Here is a 19949-nt window from a genome sequence, read left to right as displayed (position 1 = left end):
GACCACGAATGTGGTCAGAGTTCGAATAGTTTGGGAAGTTGAAAACAGTGCTGGGGATGGATGGTGGTGACATCTGCATGACCGTGCGAAAGTTTTTCTTTAAAAAAAAGTGCTTAAAATGGTAAATTTTATATTCTGTATTTTTTTACTCCAAAGATTTATATTTAAATTAGGGAAACACAATGTGCCAAGAATGTTCAACAATGGGAAGGGGGACTATGATGCAGTGTCTGGGAAGTGGCCCAGCAAACCTTCCTCTGCTGCACAACAGCGGGGCTCAGCCACAGGACCGGAGTCCATGGCCTGGACACAAGCTCTGACTGCGGCAAAACCAGCTGGGGGACTTGGGGGTTCACTGCACAATGAAGACGCGGAGCTCCTTGTTCAACACTTGTCAAAACCTCAAGAGGATGACAGGAGAACATTAGGCAAAGCATGAGGCCCTTCTGAGCCAACTCGGGGCATCACCTGGCTAGGGCCAGCCCTGCCCAGAAGTGCATGTGGCAAGGTGTAATGGTTACTTTTGTGTATTGACTTATAAGACTTTAGTATCAAATTATTTAACCAACTACTCATCTACCTATTGCTGTGAAGGTATTTTCCAGTGGTGGCTGATCTTTATGATCAGTTGACCTTCAGTAAAAGCCCCAACCCTTCATGCTATGGGTGGGCCTCACACAATCAGTTGAAAGGCCTTGAAGATAAAAATTGAGATTTTTGAGAGAAAAAGGAAATTGGCCTCAAGACTATGCACAAACACCAGTCTCCAGAGCTTCTCTGCCGACCTGGGGCCTGTGAAAGAACATGAGCCCCTGCCTGGAAATGAATCTCTTGACATAAATATATACACTGGTTATTTTTATCTGGAGAACACTCCCTGATCCATAGGCTAAAAAAATGGATTGATGAAACTTATAGAACGGAAAGAAAAGCAGGTTGAACACTGCTTTGGAAATCATTAAGTCCAAGTCACCCCCACTCACTCTACAGATGAGGAAACTGAGGTTCCGAGAGGTGAAAAAACTTGCCCAACATCACACAAGAAGCTGAGAAAGACCGTGTCTCCAGACTTTTCAGCCTCGTAGCCCTGTATTTTAGAGAGCTTACACTTTAAACTCTATGAATTTTACATTCTATCCCATAAGATTGTTGTGTTTTAAAATTCTGAGTAATGTTCCATTTTCCGAATCTTGAAATGACACTTCTGGAAGGAGTGCCATGCCGCCCACGCCCGTCCCAGGGGAAGAAGTGTAGCTGGCCCAAAGGCTGGAGAGGCTAAAACCTTGAGGTTCGGTGAAATCTTACACAATTCAATGTTCTGGAAAAAGTCCTTCCAAGGGAAACTGGCTGCCCTTTTTAGTTCAGCCTTTCAATGAATGTGATTCATTCTTTTGTTGATTTGGGATCTCTGGATGTCTGAAGGCCATCTTTCCAGAAAATTCTCCTTCCAGAGTCCTCTTGACATTAAGCTGTGTGCCCTGAGCCCATGAGCTGGGCTCCGGAGGGCGCTGCTGATCTATCTGGATTCTCTTTCTCCCCTTTCCCTGCTTCCTCCTGCGGCTCCCCTTCTTGCCTTGCCCGGCTCCCTCCCTAACTGGCTGACTTTGAGGTGCTGCCCCCTGCTGGCAAACCCTCTCCTCATCTCTAAGACTGGACTGGAAACAAGAAGCTGGAAACGCCAGCAGCATTCAAGAATTGGAAATGGAGCGGAGGATGAGGAACTGCGCACCCAGCCAGCGTGTGGCGCACCCAGCCAGCAGGAGCTGCTGTCAAGGTTGAATTTGGGGTGGGAGGTCGCATTCCAAAGGGCAAAAGGAAACAGCAACTCCTGCCATTTGTGGCAGCTTCTCCTCTCCAGGTGGCCATCTCATCCCTACACTCTCCTAACTGAGACAAAGAGGGGTCCAGGGGATGCAGCCACCTGACCACCGCTCAGAGGTCTCCCATCTGCAAAGACATAGGATATTTAAAGACCCAGGACAGAGGCCCTTCACTTCACCAGGTGACTCTGGAGAGGGGTAGCACAAAGTTAGCAGAGTTGACCAGGCCACCTGCATGGGAGGGCCTGGAAGACAGAGAGGCTAGGTAAATTCTGAGCCTTGTATAAAGTCTTATGACCTTGTGGTCAGCAAAAGCCAGCTGAAGCCCACCTTCAGTGGGAGCCACAGCTCAGTGGAAGGAAGGAAGGAATCCCTCTCTGATCATTCAGTGGCAGACCCTGGAAGGGATTCAAAGTTGTCCCTGGTGGTGGCTATCTGTGCCCAGGAAAAAATCAAGCTGCCAGACTCTAACCTGAACTGGCTTGGCCTGCCAGCCCCAGCCCCAGGAAAGACACAGAGAGGGAGGAAATCCTGGGGGTGGCCTGGGGGCTTGCTGAAAAGGGAGAGTTCTCTAAGCCACCACTGGTTTTAAATTTAGAAGGGATGTCCCAGAGCCACCTGGAAGGAAGGTGTGACTCTGAGGCCTCCAGTTACTAGAATAAAAACACAGGCAGGTGCTATCCCAATACTAGGAAGAAGAAACCAGAAAAACCACTCTGAGCACCTCACCCCCCGGCCAGAGTGCCATTGAGGGGGACTATGAACTACAGGAGGAGACGCAGCAAGTCCCTGAGCCTTGCTCCTTCAGCTGTGACCGTGGTTTTTCCCTGGAACATTTCAGAGGTCAAGAGAGGACCAGGCCAGGCATTTCAAAAAAATTCCAAAGCAGATTCCCCTAAATTTGGGGTGGTTTTGAATTTTGGCAGAACTTTCCACCCACGGGATTCACTGACCCACCCAGTGGGAGACTGCGCAGCGCCAAAGGCGATTGCAGACACAGCTTAACAGCCGATCCCCTGTGTTCCCAATGGGCAAGTGGCTGGTGGTGGGACCCAGGTTAGATCCTAAGATGAGCCTTGGCTTTGGTGTGGCTGCATGACTATGGCTTGGCACCCATGAAGTCAACGGCGAAGATGTACGTGTCCTCGGGAGCGTCAGGCTGGAGTGAGAGGTCCCCTGTCCCCATCCCCGTGATGTGCCTGAGGGCTGGGTGCTAGCCCATGTGGGATTGGGCACTGGAGGCCAAGGTGAGGTTGTGGGAGTTGTCTGGTGTCAGTTGAAGTCACAGCCTTTGTTCCGCTGGGCGATGGTGGCAGAGTGAGAGCAGGCAGCTCATGGTGCTGTTCCTCCGCGCGCCCTTTCCTGACTGAGCCCCCACCCGACCTCAGGGTGGACCAGAGCTGGCCTCAGACTGGGGACAGGGGCAGGATGGCTGTACAGCTCTGACACTGACCACTTGACACAGGAGGACTGTGACCGAGGGTTAGGATCAGTAATTACCAGATCAGTCAGTATGTGGCAGAGAGCTCACTATAGTGATCGCCCATTCCATTAACAATCTCTAACAACCTGAGCATTTTTGCATCTTGTCTAGAGCTATTTCATACGTCCTGGGTTTGCCAGGCTGCTCCTTCCAGCTAAAATACACCTGGCAATGCCAGGTCCCTGCAGGACACTGGAGTGGGAATCCCTGGGCAGCTAACAGGTGCCAGTGGGACCCGTTGGCCTGTGTTCAGATCACACCTGCGTTTGGTCCCAGCTCTGGCCCTTGCTGGCTAATAGCTTGCAAACAAATGGTCCTGTCATTTCTACAGCTTCACTCACAATGGCCTCTGCAGGCCTTCCCTTGTTTCCACCTCATGCTTAATTCTGAATAGCAACTTCTGGAACCAGTCTGCCCTGGTGTCAACTCACTTGAGGGCACCCATAGGAAAACCTGCCCACCGTAGCCGGTGCCTTCTCACTCAATACCATCTCCAGCACATCCTTTTACTTCCTGTTAACTCCAGTTACTGGAACACTCGGTTTGCTTGAATCAGTCTCACCTCCAAAGCAAAAGCCCTCCCCCTCCCCCATCAGACTGGCCCTTCTGTTGACCCCAGCCCTCCCTCCAGAGCTCTGCTTTGCTCACACCTGCTCCCTGCTCCCTCACAGTGAGGGATGGGCACTGTGAGGAATTGGGATGAGGGTGTTCCCACATCCTGCCCACATGACACTTCTCTGATGAGGGCCACACTCTTTTGTAACATGTGGGAAATAATCCCTCCTCAAGGGTAATTGCTGGGACCTAATGGGAGTACACAAAGCAGTTGACCCCGGAGCCAGAGCCCTCTGGCTGGCCAGTTCATAGTTGCCGGGTGCTGGGCACTGCTGAGCCCTATGTCATTTCGCCTTCCAGTCATCCCAGACTGTATCTTATTACAGCTTTCTGGCAGATGATCGTCAAGTGTCAACCCAGGCTAACAGCAGATTGCCGCTCCAGGCAGACATCAAAGCCGTCTCTCTCAGATCACCAAGCCCTGTTCCCACTTTGGCACAAGAGTTCCTGGGCCCCAAACCAAGGGCTCATTATCCACAGCCCCCTCCCCAGATTTAGCTGCATCTTATCCCCAAGCCTTGGTGGCCTCATGTTCTGCCTCAATCTTCCTAGTGCCTCAGGTTGGAACTTCTGCCGGGGACAGAGGGTCATCCAAGGATCCTTAAAACCAGGCCACTATGCAAAGGGGGAAAGAGTGGAGGCACGGGGTCCCCAGGAAGCTAAATCAGCTGCAGGGTCTGCCTTTTAGGGTTCCAGTGTGAGAGTTGAAAGTAGGTGCATGAAGAAAAATCCCGAACACTGAATATAGTAACCGCCACAATCTAGCAACCCAACAATGGAAAAGATGAAGAAATTGTTCAAACATGCTCTGTGACATTAGCATGAGATGTAATTTATAATTATGGTCGTTTCAGCAAATCCCCTCTGACATCATAACCCTAACGGTATACCATTAAGTGAACTGCACTGATCTTCCTCTGATTTTCCTTGAGAATAATCCTAAATATTAGCCTGAGACATGAGCTGAGCCTTACCACTTTGTTGCCCATGTGGCCAAGGCACTTGGCAGTGTCCTAAGGATATTCTAAGCCATGAATGTGCATGTGGACTTTGCCACAAGCCTGGCATGCAACCAGATGTTTTTTTTTTCCATGTGCAGCATATTTGATGGATAGAAGTCTGCAATCAGAGAACATTAATGAATGCACAGCTTGATACTTATGGATTGAGGTTTGTATCACGGTTAGTTAGCGCCCCCTTTTGGCAATATCATAAACTGCAGCTCAGTTAAATTTCAGACTGAGCTGCAAATGAAGTCTTCTAGACCTGAGCAGAGAAGTGCTTGTGGCCCAGAGTAAGACAGAGGGGCAGTGGCAGGGGAGTCCACAGTCAAGAAGGTGCCCATGTATTCCAAGTTTACAAAATAAGAAAATTGCCTCATTTGGTCTTCACAGACTATAGTTTTCATAAAGAAAATATCAATCATGTATTGAATACCCAGCAAGCCTTATCGTTACCCGCTCTTTACCTGATCTGGTTCTTAGAGTACTCCTTTGGGAGATCAAACGTGCCCCAGTTAGAAGGCGCTGACAGTTTTATAACAATGGAAAAGATTCATGTTTCAGAGATTTCTTTTAGTTGGCTTGTGGCATATACCGGTTTTTCTCAAAGCAGGAACGTCGTGAACTGGCTCAACTTTGTCATCGTACGTATCCCTTTTACTCTCCACTGTGTGATCATCCTGAGCCATTAGCCACTACTAACTGTTCCCGTCTCTTCCTTTTTCCTTACCCCCACCACCCTCGCAGCCCCACACCAACATGAAGGAGTTGGGGGCTAGAGGACGGGGAATAGCATGAAGAGAACTTGGGGCGCTCGGGTCACAAGGCAGCTTTATTGAATTAGTTGCATGCGGAAGCAGCTCTTCCCACAAGCAGCAAATACAGGCATTAGAGCATAAAATCCTGGAGAGGCCGGCGGGACTGGGGCCTAGTCACGGAGAGACATGCAGAGCTCTCTGGGGGGCTGCGGTTGGTCTCAGGGGAGCTGCACTCAGATGCCTCTGTTTATGGAAAAGCAACACTCACACTCACTCCTCTCTGAAAAATAAAAGGGGAGTACGGGAAAGGGTGGATTTTCACCAAGCAGCAGCCACCAACACCCACATTCTTATCCTCGGAGGAAAAATAAAATTCCCGGTGGTTTCCTGACTTTGTTCTTGGGCTCTGGTCACAGGCGTGGGCATTCTGCCCAGACTTTATACCCTGTCCCTTATCTCAGCCCCCAGGGACATCTAGGGCTCTGCAGAGCCAAAATAAAGGCCTGTCCACCTACCGGCTCTTCTTGCGGTATTCCTGCAATGCTTTCTCTGCCACAGTGTCCATAAATTTAGGGTTGTCTTTGGGGACCTCTGGGATTACCACAGTGATGGGGTCTGAGTCGAAGAGCTTCACAACCACCTCAGTGACACGGGAGGGGGCTTCTGAGTCGGAAATATGGGAGGTCACCTAGACAGAATAAAAGAAAGAGAAGAGCCGCATGTCACGGTCACAATGTCCACATTTTATAATAAGGTCTATGATGCAGAAGCTCCTTTACACCTCCAAGAACACCTGGACATCTGACAGGTTGCTTGTTACTACTACAAACATCTGTGCAACTCATCTGAACAGAAATGCCTTGATTCACACACGCCTTTGAAAGGACAAAGGCCATCTGCAAATGAACGACCAGCCCAATGGGCACCCAGAGGGTAAAAGTGTTTTCTAAGCACTTTTCGTAGTGCAGCTACTGGCCAGTCTGAGGTCACAAAAAGAATCAGAAAAACAAAAACAGGGTCTTCAACACTAGAGAGAAATTGGCACTGGCAGAGGACAATCAGCAACCATGATCCACTCCCCATGGCCCAGAACACCAAGCAGCTTTGAGAAAGAGTCCAGCCTTTGCAGCCAGGGCTCACTTGCCAGGGGAGTTGCCCATGGTCCTCCAGGCTGGGGGCTAGCTCTGGGACCTGGCTCACTCTCCTCATCTGGGGACAGTCATGATATTCTGCCTCCCTGGCTGGGTCTTTAGTGCAGCACGGTACAGATGGGTTTCCTATTTCCTGCTATGTGATAAATGCCCAGTGAAAAACCTAACTGCCCTCTGTAAATCTGTGTCCCATTTTTGCCCCTCTCACATCACCTCTAGACCGAGTCTCAGGTCCCCCCGCATCAGCATGTGGCCAGGACACAACTCACTGTGGAGACCCGGAGATAGGCCTGGTCTTCGCTCTGGGTGAGATTGGCCAGTTGGGACAGCCAGCTGAACTGGTCGTTGAGCTGCTCCAGCAGGGAGGAGGTGTTGAACATCTTCCGCTGGTAGGAACGGAGCAGCTCGTTGTACCTCTGGGTCAACCTCTCAGCGATCTGGAGGGAGTCGTTGAGCTCCTGCCGCAGCTGAGCCTGGGCGGGGTTGTTGGTGGAACAGTCTGTCCAGAGGAGGGAAAAACCACAAGGCAGAAATGTGAAGGGAAAGCTCAAAAGGGACAAAGATGCAAATGGAAACCAGCTCACATAGGCGGGAAAGGCAGCGCACAGGATGTTTGTGAGGGTCCCCCCCAAATAGACTTCTCCCCAGAACAGGAATCAAGACACTTGCTCCTTCGTGAAGAAAGGCTTGCTCCAGGAAAAAATGTCAGCTGAACTTAGTGATGTGCTCAGTGATGTGCCTGAATTATCTCCTTGGCAACTGGTAACAGGGTCGAGCACACTTGACGAAAATGGATCTCCAGTGCTCCATGTCTTCAGACCCAGTTCCTCGCAGACGTCATTTCAGGAGAAAGGGGATTTTACTCACTCATATGGCTCCTGCTATGTACCAGATACCACATAAGGTGCTCTTTTCTCATTGTCTATGCATTCTGACTTAAGTATTAACATCCTACTTTACCAATAATGAAATTGAGGCCCACAGAAGTAAGACATTTGCTTAAATAATCTTCAGGGTCAGAGTCAAACTCAAGTCTTTAAATCTTCATCTTGGGCTCTTCATACTTGGTGTCTGGGGTTCTGGAACATCTCCAAGCTTCTCTTTTGGGCCTATCTGCAGAGTTGGCAATTCTGGTTCTCAAAAGCCCATGCAGCACAGGGCTGTCCAGGACCTCAGCCACCAAGCAGAGCAGGCTGGTGGCTGGGAATCCTTGCCTGCCCCCTGCCCACTAAGGCTGGTCACCAAGCTCAAGAGAACAGGGAAGACATAATCCATTCCTTTTGGTCAAGTGTCACTGCAGGTTTTTCAGATCTAAATGCTACCCATTATCTTTTTAACTACTGTTTTTCTCCCCCTAAATCATTTCAAAAATATCCAGAAGAGGGTACCTCAAACCTAAGTGAATCAGGGGAAAGGAGATCTCTGCTTCTGATGGCACCTTGCAATCATTGATAATTAAAAAAAAAAAAATGTTAGGTGGGACAAGAAATAGCATTAATGTCAAGAAGGTGGTTGAAAGGGAATGTGTGATGAGTAACTTTCACTCTCTCACCAGGAAATAATAAAAAATAAAAAAAGTTCTCCAGAGCCGAGACTCTGCCTGGAACAGTAATTCTCCACTAGGGAAGATGCAGCCTCCCAGGGGACACTTGGCAAGTTCTGAAGATGCTGTTGGCTATCACAACTGGTAGGGGGAGGTTGCTACCGACATCTAGTGGGCGAAAGCCAGGGATGATGCTGAACTCCCTGCAACACACAGGTCAGCCTCCAGGACAGAGAACGGTCCAGTCCAAAAGGTCAGCAGGCTGAAACTGAGAAATCCTGGGCCAGTGTCCCCAGGCAGCACAGCTTAGATACTTCAAAGTGCCTTGAATAAAAAACAGTAGGTCTTCCCCAAGCCAAAAAAGGGGGTCTATGGAATTCAGTTGATAGGTGCATGAGGTCCAATCTGAGTCTAGGCCCTAAGGTGACAGCTTTCTGCCACTCTATGATATTTTTATGGGAAAAGCTCAGAAGCATGGTCATGTATGTATCTACAGCTTCTTTGCACTCTAGCCCCTGAAAGCACTATTATTTATTTTGCTTCTAAACTCACAGGAGCAAGGCTGGGAATATCTAACCAGATTGCAAAGGCCTGGCCTGGCAAACCAAATCATATTAAGTAAGAGCAAAGCCACAGAAGGGTAAGCTACCTACCAGGAGAAAGTTAGCTCATTCTGAGCAGGGAAACTGCTTACTGAGGACTTTCATAGTAAGTAGGGAGAATTTCACTAATAGCCAGACCTGATAAAATGGAGAGAAACAGTTGAAGGGAGATCTTTCCTTTGCCTGGGGAAGATGGACAAAAGGAAATGAAAAGTGCCACCATGGAGGTGGACGAGGTCCCTAGGGCCCCCAGGGAGAAAACCCAGGGTGCTGATTGCCAACACAGCCCAACTCCCAGCTTGCCTGTGGAGGGGGTCACACAGTCTTAGATAAGTGACTCAGCCTTCCTGTGACTGCGCTTCCTCCTCTGCAGGGTGGGGACAAGAACTGTACCCAACTTATCAGGTCATCCTGAGGACACGAGTAAACAGCGGTAGAGTTTAGAACAGTACCTGCCACGTGGGAGCGTTGGCCAAACAAAACATAAGGTGCCGTGGAAAACGAATATGGTCAGCACGCCTGGAACCTGGGGGCACAGCTGGGGAGGTCAGAGCGGGAGGGCTTTCTTTCACAAACCTTGGCAGCACCCACCGCGGGCTGCCTCTTTACCACGGGCCTGCCCGGTGGGGGGCACCTTACATTTGTCTCAGAATAATCTGAATCTTCAACCTTTGAGGGCACCAGGGTACTCAAGGCTGAGGACTCAGAGGTACAAAGCTGGAATCTGTAAAAAGGCCACCCCACGAGGCAACAAGGAACCAGGACACAGTGATGACCGGGAAGGCTGGCGTTCTGACCCATACTCACCCACAGACAAGATCTCCTGGCACTTGTCACACCGGTCCTTCATCTTCAGGCATCCTGTGGAGTTGTGGCGGATCTCCTTGCACACAGCCTTCTGGTCATCGTCACCTTCTGCGGACACGTGAGGGAAGAAAGAGGTTGAGGCGCTCGGCAACACAGGACAGGCCCCACCGATTTCTCAGCCCCCTTCTACAAAACTGTGTGGCCCTTTGAGATCCTGTGGTCAGAGCAGGTTGCGACTTGGTTGTCCGCCCACCCACATGGCGTCTGCTTGGGGTTCCTGCAGAGGCACCTGTGGGGCCCCTGTCCAGGCAACTGCCTCCCCTCCCATCTGAAGAGACCCCTCTTGTCCCCACACTCCTCTGCATAACGCAACTTGCTCTGCACTCTCCCTGGCTCCTGCTCTCCTGCTGGCTGGTCAGCAAGGCTCTGGAAGGAAGGGGTGCATCCTCCTCAGAGCCTCCTGACACCACAACTTCCACCCCCCGATAAGCAGGAGACGCTTATTCAGCGCGAGGCACTGAATAAAGCACTTTCATGCTTTTCAGGCCAAACCCCAGTGCCGAACCATACAGAAGAGGGCGCAGCGTGGCCAACAGAGCCTTGATGAAGGAAATCTACTCCTGAGGGTCGGGGCTTCTCCTGTCCACATCACACCTCACTCTTAAACTGTGCACTGCACCCTCATTATGAACAAGGCCCCATGGTCACAGCCATGAACCCCTTCCTTAAGGGTGATGTGGCGGTGACGTAGTTCACTGCCGAGGAGGTGTGGCCCCACACCAAGCCCCCTAAATTCACCAGGGAAAGAGGCTCCAATCCCATAGGGAGGGCAGGCAGTGTCATGAGAGCAGCAGCCGGTTGGCTGGAAACAACACCGACTCCCACCCCTGCAGAACTACATGGGGGGACCCCACTTTGTCAGCCCTGAAACCTCATGCACTCCTTCACCTCTGCCGCAGTCCTCTTCCTCTTTAAATGGGTTAACGCCACCCTCCCGGGGTTGCTGGGAAACATGGGGATGAACACCTCTAGTGGGCTCCCATCCCTCCTTGAAAGAAAGGGACCTCTTTCTGACCTCTTATGAAGTCCATGTTCGGGGACTGGGAGCCTAGGCCGTGGAAGGGGACGTCCATGGCCTGTTGAGCCTGGTGTATCATTTCGAAGAAGGGCTGGAACAGGTCCTGGAAGCCCAGATGCCCGTAGGGGGAGAGAGGCAAGATGCTGCGGGCGAGGCGGGACTTGTGATAGAGGAAGTGAGGCCTCCTGTGGGGGAAGCCGAAGGGCGAGAAGTAGCGGGTGTCCTGGGGCTCGTGGGTGAAGAAGCTGTCCTGGAACAGGGTGTCCATGATCCCGGAGGCCCTGGTGAAGCTGTCCTGCATGGCATCCAGGATGTGGTTCTGCTTCCGGTCGCTCTCCAGCAGGGAGTCGATGCGATCGCCGTTCATCCAGAAGTAGAAGGGCGAGCTCTGGTTCAGGAACTCCTCGAGCTGGGTGGCCAGAGGACTCCGTGAGGAGGTGCCTGCCAGGCCAGCCCTGCCTCTCACAGCACAGGCACACAGCAGGTGACTGAAGGCCCCCCGCTGGACCGGCTCCCAGGTGTACCACCTGTGAGGCCAGTGTCCCCACCACCCACTCCACCCCCACCAGGCCCTGAGGTGCACAGATCCCCTAGAGTTGATGAAGTCCAGTTCAGAGGGGCCCCCTGTCACTTGTGGCCTTTAAGGACACTGACCCAGCTGCTCGGCTGCTCAGCATTCGGGGAACAACAAAATTCACTTGAGTCCCAACCAAGTGAGGCCCACAGGTAAGGCCCATGGATTCAATATTAATGCACTAAAAAATGTTTTAGTTTCCTCCACCTAAGTGGGCGCAGGACTCTGCCATGCCACGAAGCCGTTTGTTGTTATCCAGCTAATCCTTGCTGGGTAAAGATCTTCGGAGGGAGGCACATACCTGACACACATTGGTGACAACTGCCATATCCACACTCACATGAACAATCATGACTGACAATCACAGTCAATCATGGCATGGGGTCGGGATGCAACCGGCCAGTACTAACCAACAGCACCGGATGTGGAATGAAGTGTATTTTACTAGGTTCTCTTCACTCCCCACTCAAAACCTAAACCACACCCTTTTCACCTGGTGGCCAACTAAGCCCGAGCCGCTTCTGCACACGCGTGCGTAGAACTTCATGCAGGTCTGCTTCAGGCAGGGCTTACACTCTTCCCAGAGGGCCATCATGGTCTCGTTGCACACTCCCGGGATTGCCTTCAGCTTCATTTCAGAGTCCCTGGTCTCATCCAGGGCATCCTACAGGGAGACAGGAGGCCAGGTTTGCCACAGAGGCCACACTTCGCCCCTCCCCTGCGCTCCCGCCGACCTCTAGAACTCAAAAGTTCTGACTTACGGCTGTGGCAGTTTCTACCCCGATTTACTTCTCACTTATACCTCATTTGCTATATAATCCCATAAGAATGAATCCCAAGGAATTTTCAAAATAAAGAAAAAAATCTTTATATAGGTATATATCATTGCATATATTTTATATACGTGAAAAATAGTCTGGTGGTCCATTTTCAGAATCTAGAATTCAGCCTTAATTGGATCCAATGGTAGTCCTTCCCTTTTGCCCGCACTAATTCTAAAATCAGCCAATCACATAGATGGTAACCCCAGACCCCTCCAATAAGAGTGCAGGGAGGCGCTGTGTTAGGTTGGGGATACAAACAGACCGAATGCCCGCCTGGGCACTCTTCCTAGCCAGGTTTCCCTAGCACCCCCTTAGGTGGGAGTCAAGGTCTGCCTTGCCTACCCACTTTCCACAATGCATTTTGATTTCTTGCAGCACCCTGTTATTTCTAATATATACACACATCAGAAACAATCCAGATGCTCAAAAGCAGAGTACAAGTTAAACAAATTATAGAACAGTAATCCACTCATCAGTTTCAGATATTCAAGGTCAACCTACTACAGTCCAAAAATATTACAAAAGTACCATGAAGAGTTAAGATGTTTTGTTACCATATGTTGTTCTAATTATTCTACATTACCATATGTTGTTATAATTGTTGTTGTTAGCCTCTTATGGTACTTAATTTATGGATTAAATTTTATCAGAGGTATGTATGCACAAGAAAAAACAATATCTAGAGGTTTGGTGGTGTCCTTGATTTCAGACATTCACTGTGGTCTTGGAACATATCCTCTGTGGATAAGTGGGGAGACTACTTACCATATGTACCAACGGGTAACAAATACATCATTCATTATAAGTTTTAAGTATTATAGTAAGCATTTTTATTTTAAAAATGCATAATCTTGAATACAGCCATTGTGGGGAGAAATATAGAGAAAAAAAGCAGGAAGAAATAGATCAGATGTTAACAGTGACTCCCTGCTCCCAACCCCCAACTCAGAACCTATTTGGAGCCTGCACATGGTCAGGGTTTAGAAAAATCTATTGAAATGAATCTGGGCATCAAGCCCTGAGCAGGCATGGAACAAAACCAGATCCAAGATTTCACCCCCAAGAGTCTTTGAAAAGCAAATAAACTTTCCCTATTTCTTCACTACAGTCCCAGCATCAGGTGACACAGCCCAGGAAGGACTGTGGGTCACCATGGCAACCCAGCAAGGCACCCCACTGAGTCCCTCCCCTCCCCACCAGCAGGGACAGCCCAGGCACAGGTGTCAGCTCACCCTTACCTCTTTCTTTCTTTCTTGTTTTTATTATTTCTTTATATATGACGGCCGAATGCATTACAATTCATATTACACACATAGAGCACAATTTTTCATATCTCTGGTTGCATACATATATTCACACCAATTTCTGTCTTCATATATGTACTTTGGATAATGATGTCGATCCATTCCACCATCATTTCTAACTCCATGCCCCCTCTCTTCCCCTCCCACCCCTCTACCCTATCTAGAGTTGTTCTGTTCCTCCCATGCTCCCCTTCCCTACCCCACTATGAATCAGCCTCCTTATATCAGAACATTTGTTTTTTGGGGATTGGCTAACTTCACTTAGCATTATCTTCTCCAACTCCACCCATTTACCTGCAAATGTCATGATTTGATTTGATTTGATTGCTGAGTAAAATTCCATTGTGTATATGTGCCACATGTTTTATCCATTCATTTACTGAAGGGCAACTAGGTTGGTTCCACAGTTTAGCTATTGTGAATTGTGCAGCTATAAACATTATGTGGCTGTGTCCCTGTAGTATGCTGTTTTTAAGTCCTTTGGGTATAGTACAAGGAGAGGAATAGCTGGGTCAAATGGTGGTTCCATTCCCAGATTCCAAGGAATCTCCATACTGCTTTCCAGATTGGCTGCACCAATTTGCAGTCCCACCAGCAATGTATGAGTGTACCTTTTCCCCACATCCTCGCCAACACTTATTGTTGTTTGTATTCTGCCATTCTGATAGAATGAGATGAGATAATTTTTACTCCTCACACATCAGATAGAGCACTAATCTCTAGGGTATACAAAGAACTCAAAAACCTTAACACTAAAAAAAACAAATAACCCAATCAATAAATGGGCCAAGGACCTGAACAGACACTTCTCAGAAGAGGATATACCATCAATCAACAAACATAAGAGAAAATGTTCATCCTCTCTGGCAATCAGAGACATGCAAACCCTTACCTCTTTCTTCTTCTTGGCCTCCTCTAAGGTGTCAAGCAGCGACTTGCGTTCCTCATTTGTTTTTTCTATCAGAGTCTTTATCTCCTTCACCCCCTTGACAGCATTTTGGATTTCCTTATTAATGTACTTACTCCCCTGGGTGGACATCTCTACAGGAGAAAGGCAGGAGGCAGGACAGGCAAGATGAGATCAGGTTGGGGTGACAATCCCAGAACCAGAAAGGATAGTCAGAAAAGTCTGTTTGGCCCAGAGACTGTCAAAGCTGGGACCCGGCCCTCACCCTGGGGAGGTAGCACACGGCCTTGCCTAGCAGGACACAGGTGCCCATCACAGGGGTCCTGGGTGGTTCTACCCAACTGCTCAGAGATGCAAACCTCAGGAGCAGCACGTCTCAGAGAAGCACTACGCCTTCCCACTGCCACACCAGCTTGGGGAACCCACAGCCCTCAAGATAGAATATACCGTTATTTTGGCTACAAATCTTTTCTGGAATTCTGTTTAACCAAATATTTGTACTTCTTTGTTCCAATGCAGAGTGGCAGGTGACAGGGACAAGAATATGAATGAATGGCACTGTCACCAAGGAGACTGCTTATCCTGTGCCACATTCTCTTTACCTACTTACTCCCAACACATGATCATGCCCACCAGATGGGAAAAGATGGGGACAGGGAGGTTTAGGGCCCATGGGCACACCATGTCCATCATGTGGGATGAATAAGTCCTGAAGGTCCATTTACAGATGCTGCCCACAGTTAGTAACACCAGATACCATACTTGGGGTTTTCTTTAGGAAGTAGATCTGTGTGTTCTCACCACAGAAGTAAAAGGTAACTAGGGAAGGTGATGGACATGCTAATTAGCTTGTATAATGTACTTGTATTTCAAAGCATCGGTGTGCACTGTGATATATAATTTTTCTGGTCAATTATACCTCAAGCTAGGATGGGAAAGAAGCAGAGTCATGAGATCAAGATAGTAGCCCAGGATCTACAGCCAGGGAGTGGCAGGGCAGACGCACACCCAGGTCTCATCTCCAAATCTGGGGTTTTAGCCATGATCCCGCAGAACTGGTCTGCTAGGAAGAGGAGGTGGGTGACAGGAGAAGGGGTTTCTGGAAGGGGCTCAGGGAAGAGAAGATGGCAACAGCCAAGCACACACGCTGAACAGCACTGTCCCTTCCCTGCCCTGTGAGTGGAGAATGTGGAGCCTGGTTTCTTTTGGACAGGTGAGGACTCATGGGCAGCAGCCCCATCACAATGCCTCAAATGGCCAGGCACAGTTTGGGGAAGAACCATGGGAGCCAGTAGGGGGACAGGGAAGGGAATGGCCGAATGAAATGCCAAGGGCTTGGGAAATGCAGACCAGTGCCCAGAAGACACCTGACCACAAAGAGCCTCAGCTCCAGGGGCAGGGCATGGATGGTCGGAGAGGGTTGGACAGAGAAAAGCAGACTTGGGTACAAGATGAAAATGGCCTTCAACACTTGGGACCTGCAGAGAGGGCATGTGAGCTTGTGCAGTAGCCCTGCCCTGGGCCTCGCCAAGCTGCACTCAAAGCCCAGTTTACTTGCCCTGGAGCTCCTGGTTGGAGACCAGCGGTTCTCCCAGGACCTGTCCGTCGCCCCAGGTCAGCAGCAGCCCCACACACAGCAGCAGAGTCTTCATGGCGCCGCCTTCTCTGATTCTGGAATCCTAGCACGCTCTGTTTAGAGAGAAGGGGAAGCCATCATGGGAACAGCTGGGCCGCCTGTTGGCTTCCTGCCCAGCTCACTGCCTGCTGCAGCTTCCAGGAACTTGGGGACATGTGGCCCTCAGCTGTCCCCTCAGCTGGCATTACTGCAGTTTTCTCCCTGAGGAACTTCGGAGGACAGACCAGACCTGCCACTGACACCTTCAAAAGAAAACGGAGGCAGGAGATACACTGAGGGTGCAGACTCGTGGAATCAGAGCGGCTGGGCTCCCTGCCAAACTTCCTCCTCCCACTAAGGGCTATTGCTGCCTAAGCAGGGCACACAGGCTTCCTGCACTGGGTCTCCTTGTCCAGAAAGGGCATCTAGGTATCAAACACTGAAAACAGGTCCCTTGGATCACTCATCTGTCCCTTCCCTGTTCCTCCTCACTTACTCACAGCAGACATTACCAATCAATCACCACTCTGTTCCCCTCAGAGCCCCAGCACCACCTGAAGGTGCTTTATAAGAGTCTGAGACATGAGCATCCGTCCCCTTAGGTTGGCACAGGGAGTTAAAGCCTTTGGCCATCCTTAGTGTGAGACTTCAGGCAGGCTGCCTGTGGATTCCGAGGTATCCATCATGAGCACAGCAAAGAAGGGAGGGCCATCCAAGGGAAAGTGAGGGCAGAGTGAAGGCAGGGAAGGGCCAAGTGAAGGGTTAACCATGAGCCCAAAGAGCAGGTTCCCCAGAAAAGTCCCTTCAGGAGGTCGTGCTCCTTGGCTCTGCCAAGTCCTTTTCAACCAGCCCATTCCCTCCACGCTGGCACCAGTGTGCCCTGCCAAGGCACCCCTGCCACCATTGGGCCAGTTGCCCTGAGCCAGGGGACACGGGCCACAACCTGGGTCTTACACAATGGTCCCTTTCCTAGCAGCTAAAGTTGTTGCATAAGACAACTCCCCCTGCGCCCGCGATCCCCCGCTCTGTGGCTTATCTGGGCTCACCGATTTCCCATGCCACTAGGGTTCACATCTAAAACCTGCTCTCAGCAGGCCCATCTGGACACTGGGTAGATCATTAATAAGACAAGACTCTCCTGACGCAATTAGATGCAGAGCAGGGGGCAGCGTGGGAGTTAGCGCGGGTCAGCGCCTTCCCCGGCCATGGGGTGGGTGGCTGAGCTGGGCAGGACTTCAGGCCCACCGGGAAGGATCTGGTCTCATACGCTGTGCTCAGTGAGGCCTGGAAATGCCTCCGGCAGGTACAGAGCCTTTGTTACACAGAGAGATAATGCTAGCCAGAAACCCCTCTCCCAGTAGGCAACCCCTCACACCCCCACCCCTGCCCGAGCAACAACTTCTGGAAAATTCATCCAAAATGGTCAGAAACAGGTTCTCACCCAAGGGCAGGGTGGTGGACCCTAAAGAGAGAGGGGAGAGGGCAGTCAAAGCAAAGAATAGGATGGGGGTGTTGGAGATGAGCAGCTGGCACAGGGTCTGTCCAGGAGCCATCAAGCTCAGAGCTAAGAAAGGGGTCACTCTCCAACCCAGCCTCTCCACCTTCAGGGGCCGGGCCAGAGCCCAGAGACAGGTGGGGCTCCTGGGTCCCACAGCAAGCTTGTGGTAACCCAGGGTAAGAACCCAGTCCTCCCAACTATTGGTCCAGTATCTTTTCCTTGATACCAAGTCACTTCAATCTCTGAGCCTCTGGACCTAACAAGAGCTTACTGATGTAAATACCTTCTATAAACCCAAGGGTCTGATATAATCATTGTATATTCTGACTGCTTTCAAACCTGATTGAGTGAGGGTCTATCCTGGGTATTGGCAACCTCTAACTGGCATTTCTGGAGAGGAGCAGAGGACTGAAGCAGGCCCACAGGCCACCTATGGTCCTCTGACTCTGGTTTAGCCTTAAGGAAATGATGGGTTACTTTTCCAGGGTCTTGTGATAATGCTTATTTTGAGTCAGCATCTGCTTTTCTCCAAAACTAGGCACCTCTTGGATACTGCTGGTCCAAGGAGAGCATGAGAATGAGGGCCAAAGCCCAATGCCCTCCCTCTAAAGGAACTCTCTCCTCATCCCCTTCAGGGCTGGAGCCATGCCAAAGCCAAGGACCTCCTTTCCCCAGCACTGCACCACAGCCTCTCCCCTTGTGGTATTTTCCTCCATATTTGTTTGTTTGTTTGTTTGTTTTGGTACCAGGGATTCAACCCAGGGATTGAACCCACTGAGCCACATCCCCACCCCTTAAGACAGGGTCTCACTAGGTTGCTGAGGCTGACTTTGAACTGGCGATTCTCCTGCCTCAGTCTCTGAAGCTGCTGGGATTACAGGTGTGCACCACCATGCCTGGCTCCTCCCTTTTGTATGCATTTTTATACCATAAGATTCTTTGCAATCCCAGTCTTCAAGTCTTCTTTAGAGGCACACTTTTGTGGGTGTACCCTCTCGAGCATCCTTTTATAGTACTGTACTTACTCTTAAATTCCTAATCTCTCCCTTCTTTAAAAAAAAAAAAAATCATATCAGCAGCAGCCACAACTTCCCTCCCCCCTCCCCACTAGGTCCAGGAATTCTGGAAGGCTAAGAGGCTTCAGTTCTTTTCCCAACCTGACACTTTAACACTGGAGACAGACCTCCCAAAGCCTCCCCAGACCTCAGATTACCATCTATAAAACGAGACGGTGGAATCAGACGTCTGAGGCCTGGTGGAGATTTCCTCTAGTGCACCTTAGGTGCATAAGGAAACAGAAAAATTAGGATTTAGGTGACTGCAGCATATACTTATATCCACAACGTCGTACTTACAAAGCGCTCCCCTCCGAAGAACTAGAAAATAGGAGAAAACAAGATGACTCAGCCTGCAACCGAGATGAACACCTTCACTGCGCCGCGGGAAGCGCCCACACGCAGGCAGAGCCGCCACGCCCCTGTACCTCCCACAATGCGCAGCAGCCTCCAAGCCTCAGTTTCCCCGATTTTGCAAAAGGAGAATTTTTACATATGACCGATTTACCGCTACAAAATTTGTGGTTACAGCTCATGCGCACAGGGACTCCAGAGTCTCGCCTGTGCACCGCCTACCCAATCGGCCTGCGGTTCAACTGCCTGGCGACAGGGCTCTGGCCACCTCCCGGTGGGGTCCCCTGGGAGCTCTGTCTAAAGGTCAGGGCTGTGGAGTTGTCATCTCTCTCCACCTCCACCTGGCTGCTACCCCCGCCCTCCCATCGACCCCCTACGTCCCTGCGCTGGAGTAGGAAAGATGGGGACAGCTTACGCTTACCCGTCAGCTGCGCCAGCTCCGGTGCGCTCCTCCTAGCGACGCCGGGTGGTGAGCACCGCGAGACGCCGTATTTATAGCGCTCGGGCTCGCGTACACCCCCTTTGGGGCTGGCTGCAAACCTGCATGACTCACGCCCAAAGAATGCCATGGAATGCGCGGGGAGCTTTCTGGAAGCGGGGAGGAGGGGGCGGTGCAGCACTCGGCTGGGGGCACCGGAGGGCGCGTCAGCACCGCAAATGACCGCGCCAGTTCTAGGGGACACCCTGGGACTCGCTCTGCCTCAGGTGTTTCAGAGGCTCAAAGCCTGGACGCACCCCAGTAGGGAAGTGCTTGAGGGGTTCCCCAATCCACAGGGTTAGAAGGGTCCATTCTATGCTGGCCGGTACCCAGTCCAAAATACAATCTCACAGTCCTCCAGCCCCATTGAATGTTAATCTTTCACATTAAACACGCTCCACTTCTCCTGTTCTATTTAAATACGAAAGTGTCAGAAATAATGAGGGTAAGATGGAGAGAGGCGTTGTGCTTGGGAAGAGAAT

The 19949-nt window shown here is 50.5% G+C and overlaps 1 protein-coding gene across 2 annotated transcripts; it reads right to left on the bottom strand.

Moving 5' to 3' along the window:
• Window positions 1–5733: 5733 nt before the first annotated feature.
• Window positions 5734–19500, bottom strand: Clu (clusterin). Of its 2 annotated transcripts, XM_076853535.1 has the most exons (10): window positions 19411–19449; window positions 18936–18956; window positions 16026–16156; window positions 14453–14601; window positions 11926–12096; window positions 10856–11267; window positions 9781–9888; window positions 7098–7327; window positions 6193–6365; window positions 5734–5957 (listed from the first exon to the last, which is right to left on the bottom strand). In XM_076853535.1, the coding sequence occupies exons 3-10, from the start codon at window positions 16117–16119 to the stop codon at window positions 5948–5950; spliced, it is 1347 nt and encodes a 448-aa protein (XP_076709650.1). In that variant the 5' UTR covers window positions 16120–16156; window positions 18936–18956; window positions 19411–19449; the 3' UTR covers window positions 5734–5947. The 2 variants fall into 2 exon arrangements, with proteins under 2 accessions (XP_076709650.1, XP_076709649.1); XM_076853534.2 differs by lacking the exon at window positions 18936–18956 and having other exon boundaries at window positions 19411–19500.
• Window positions 19501–19949: the final 449 nt, after the last annotated feature.

Source organism: Callospermophilus lateralis, chromosome 4 (genome assembly GCF_048772815.1).
Source record: "Callospermophilus lateralis isolate mCalLat2 chromosome 4, mCalLat2.hap1, whole genome shotgun sequence".
NCBI lineage: Eukaryota > Metazoa > Chordata > Mammalia > Rodentia > Sciuridae > Callospermophilus > Callospermophilus lateralis.
The sequence above is the reverse complement of the archived record's forward strand: the minus strand, read 5'-3'. Positions and strand labels throughout refer to the sequence as shown.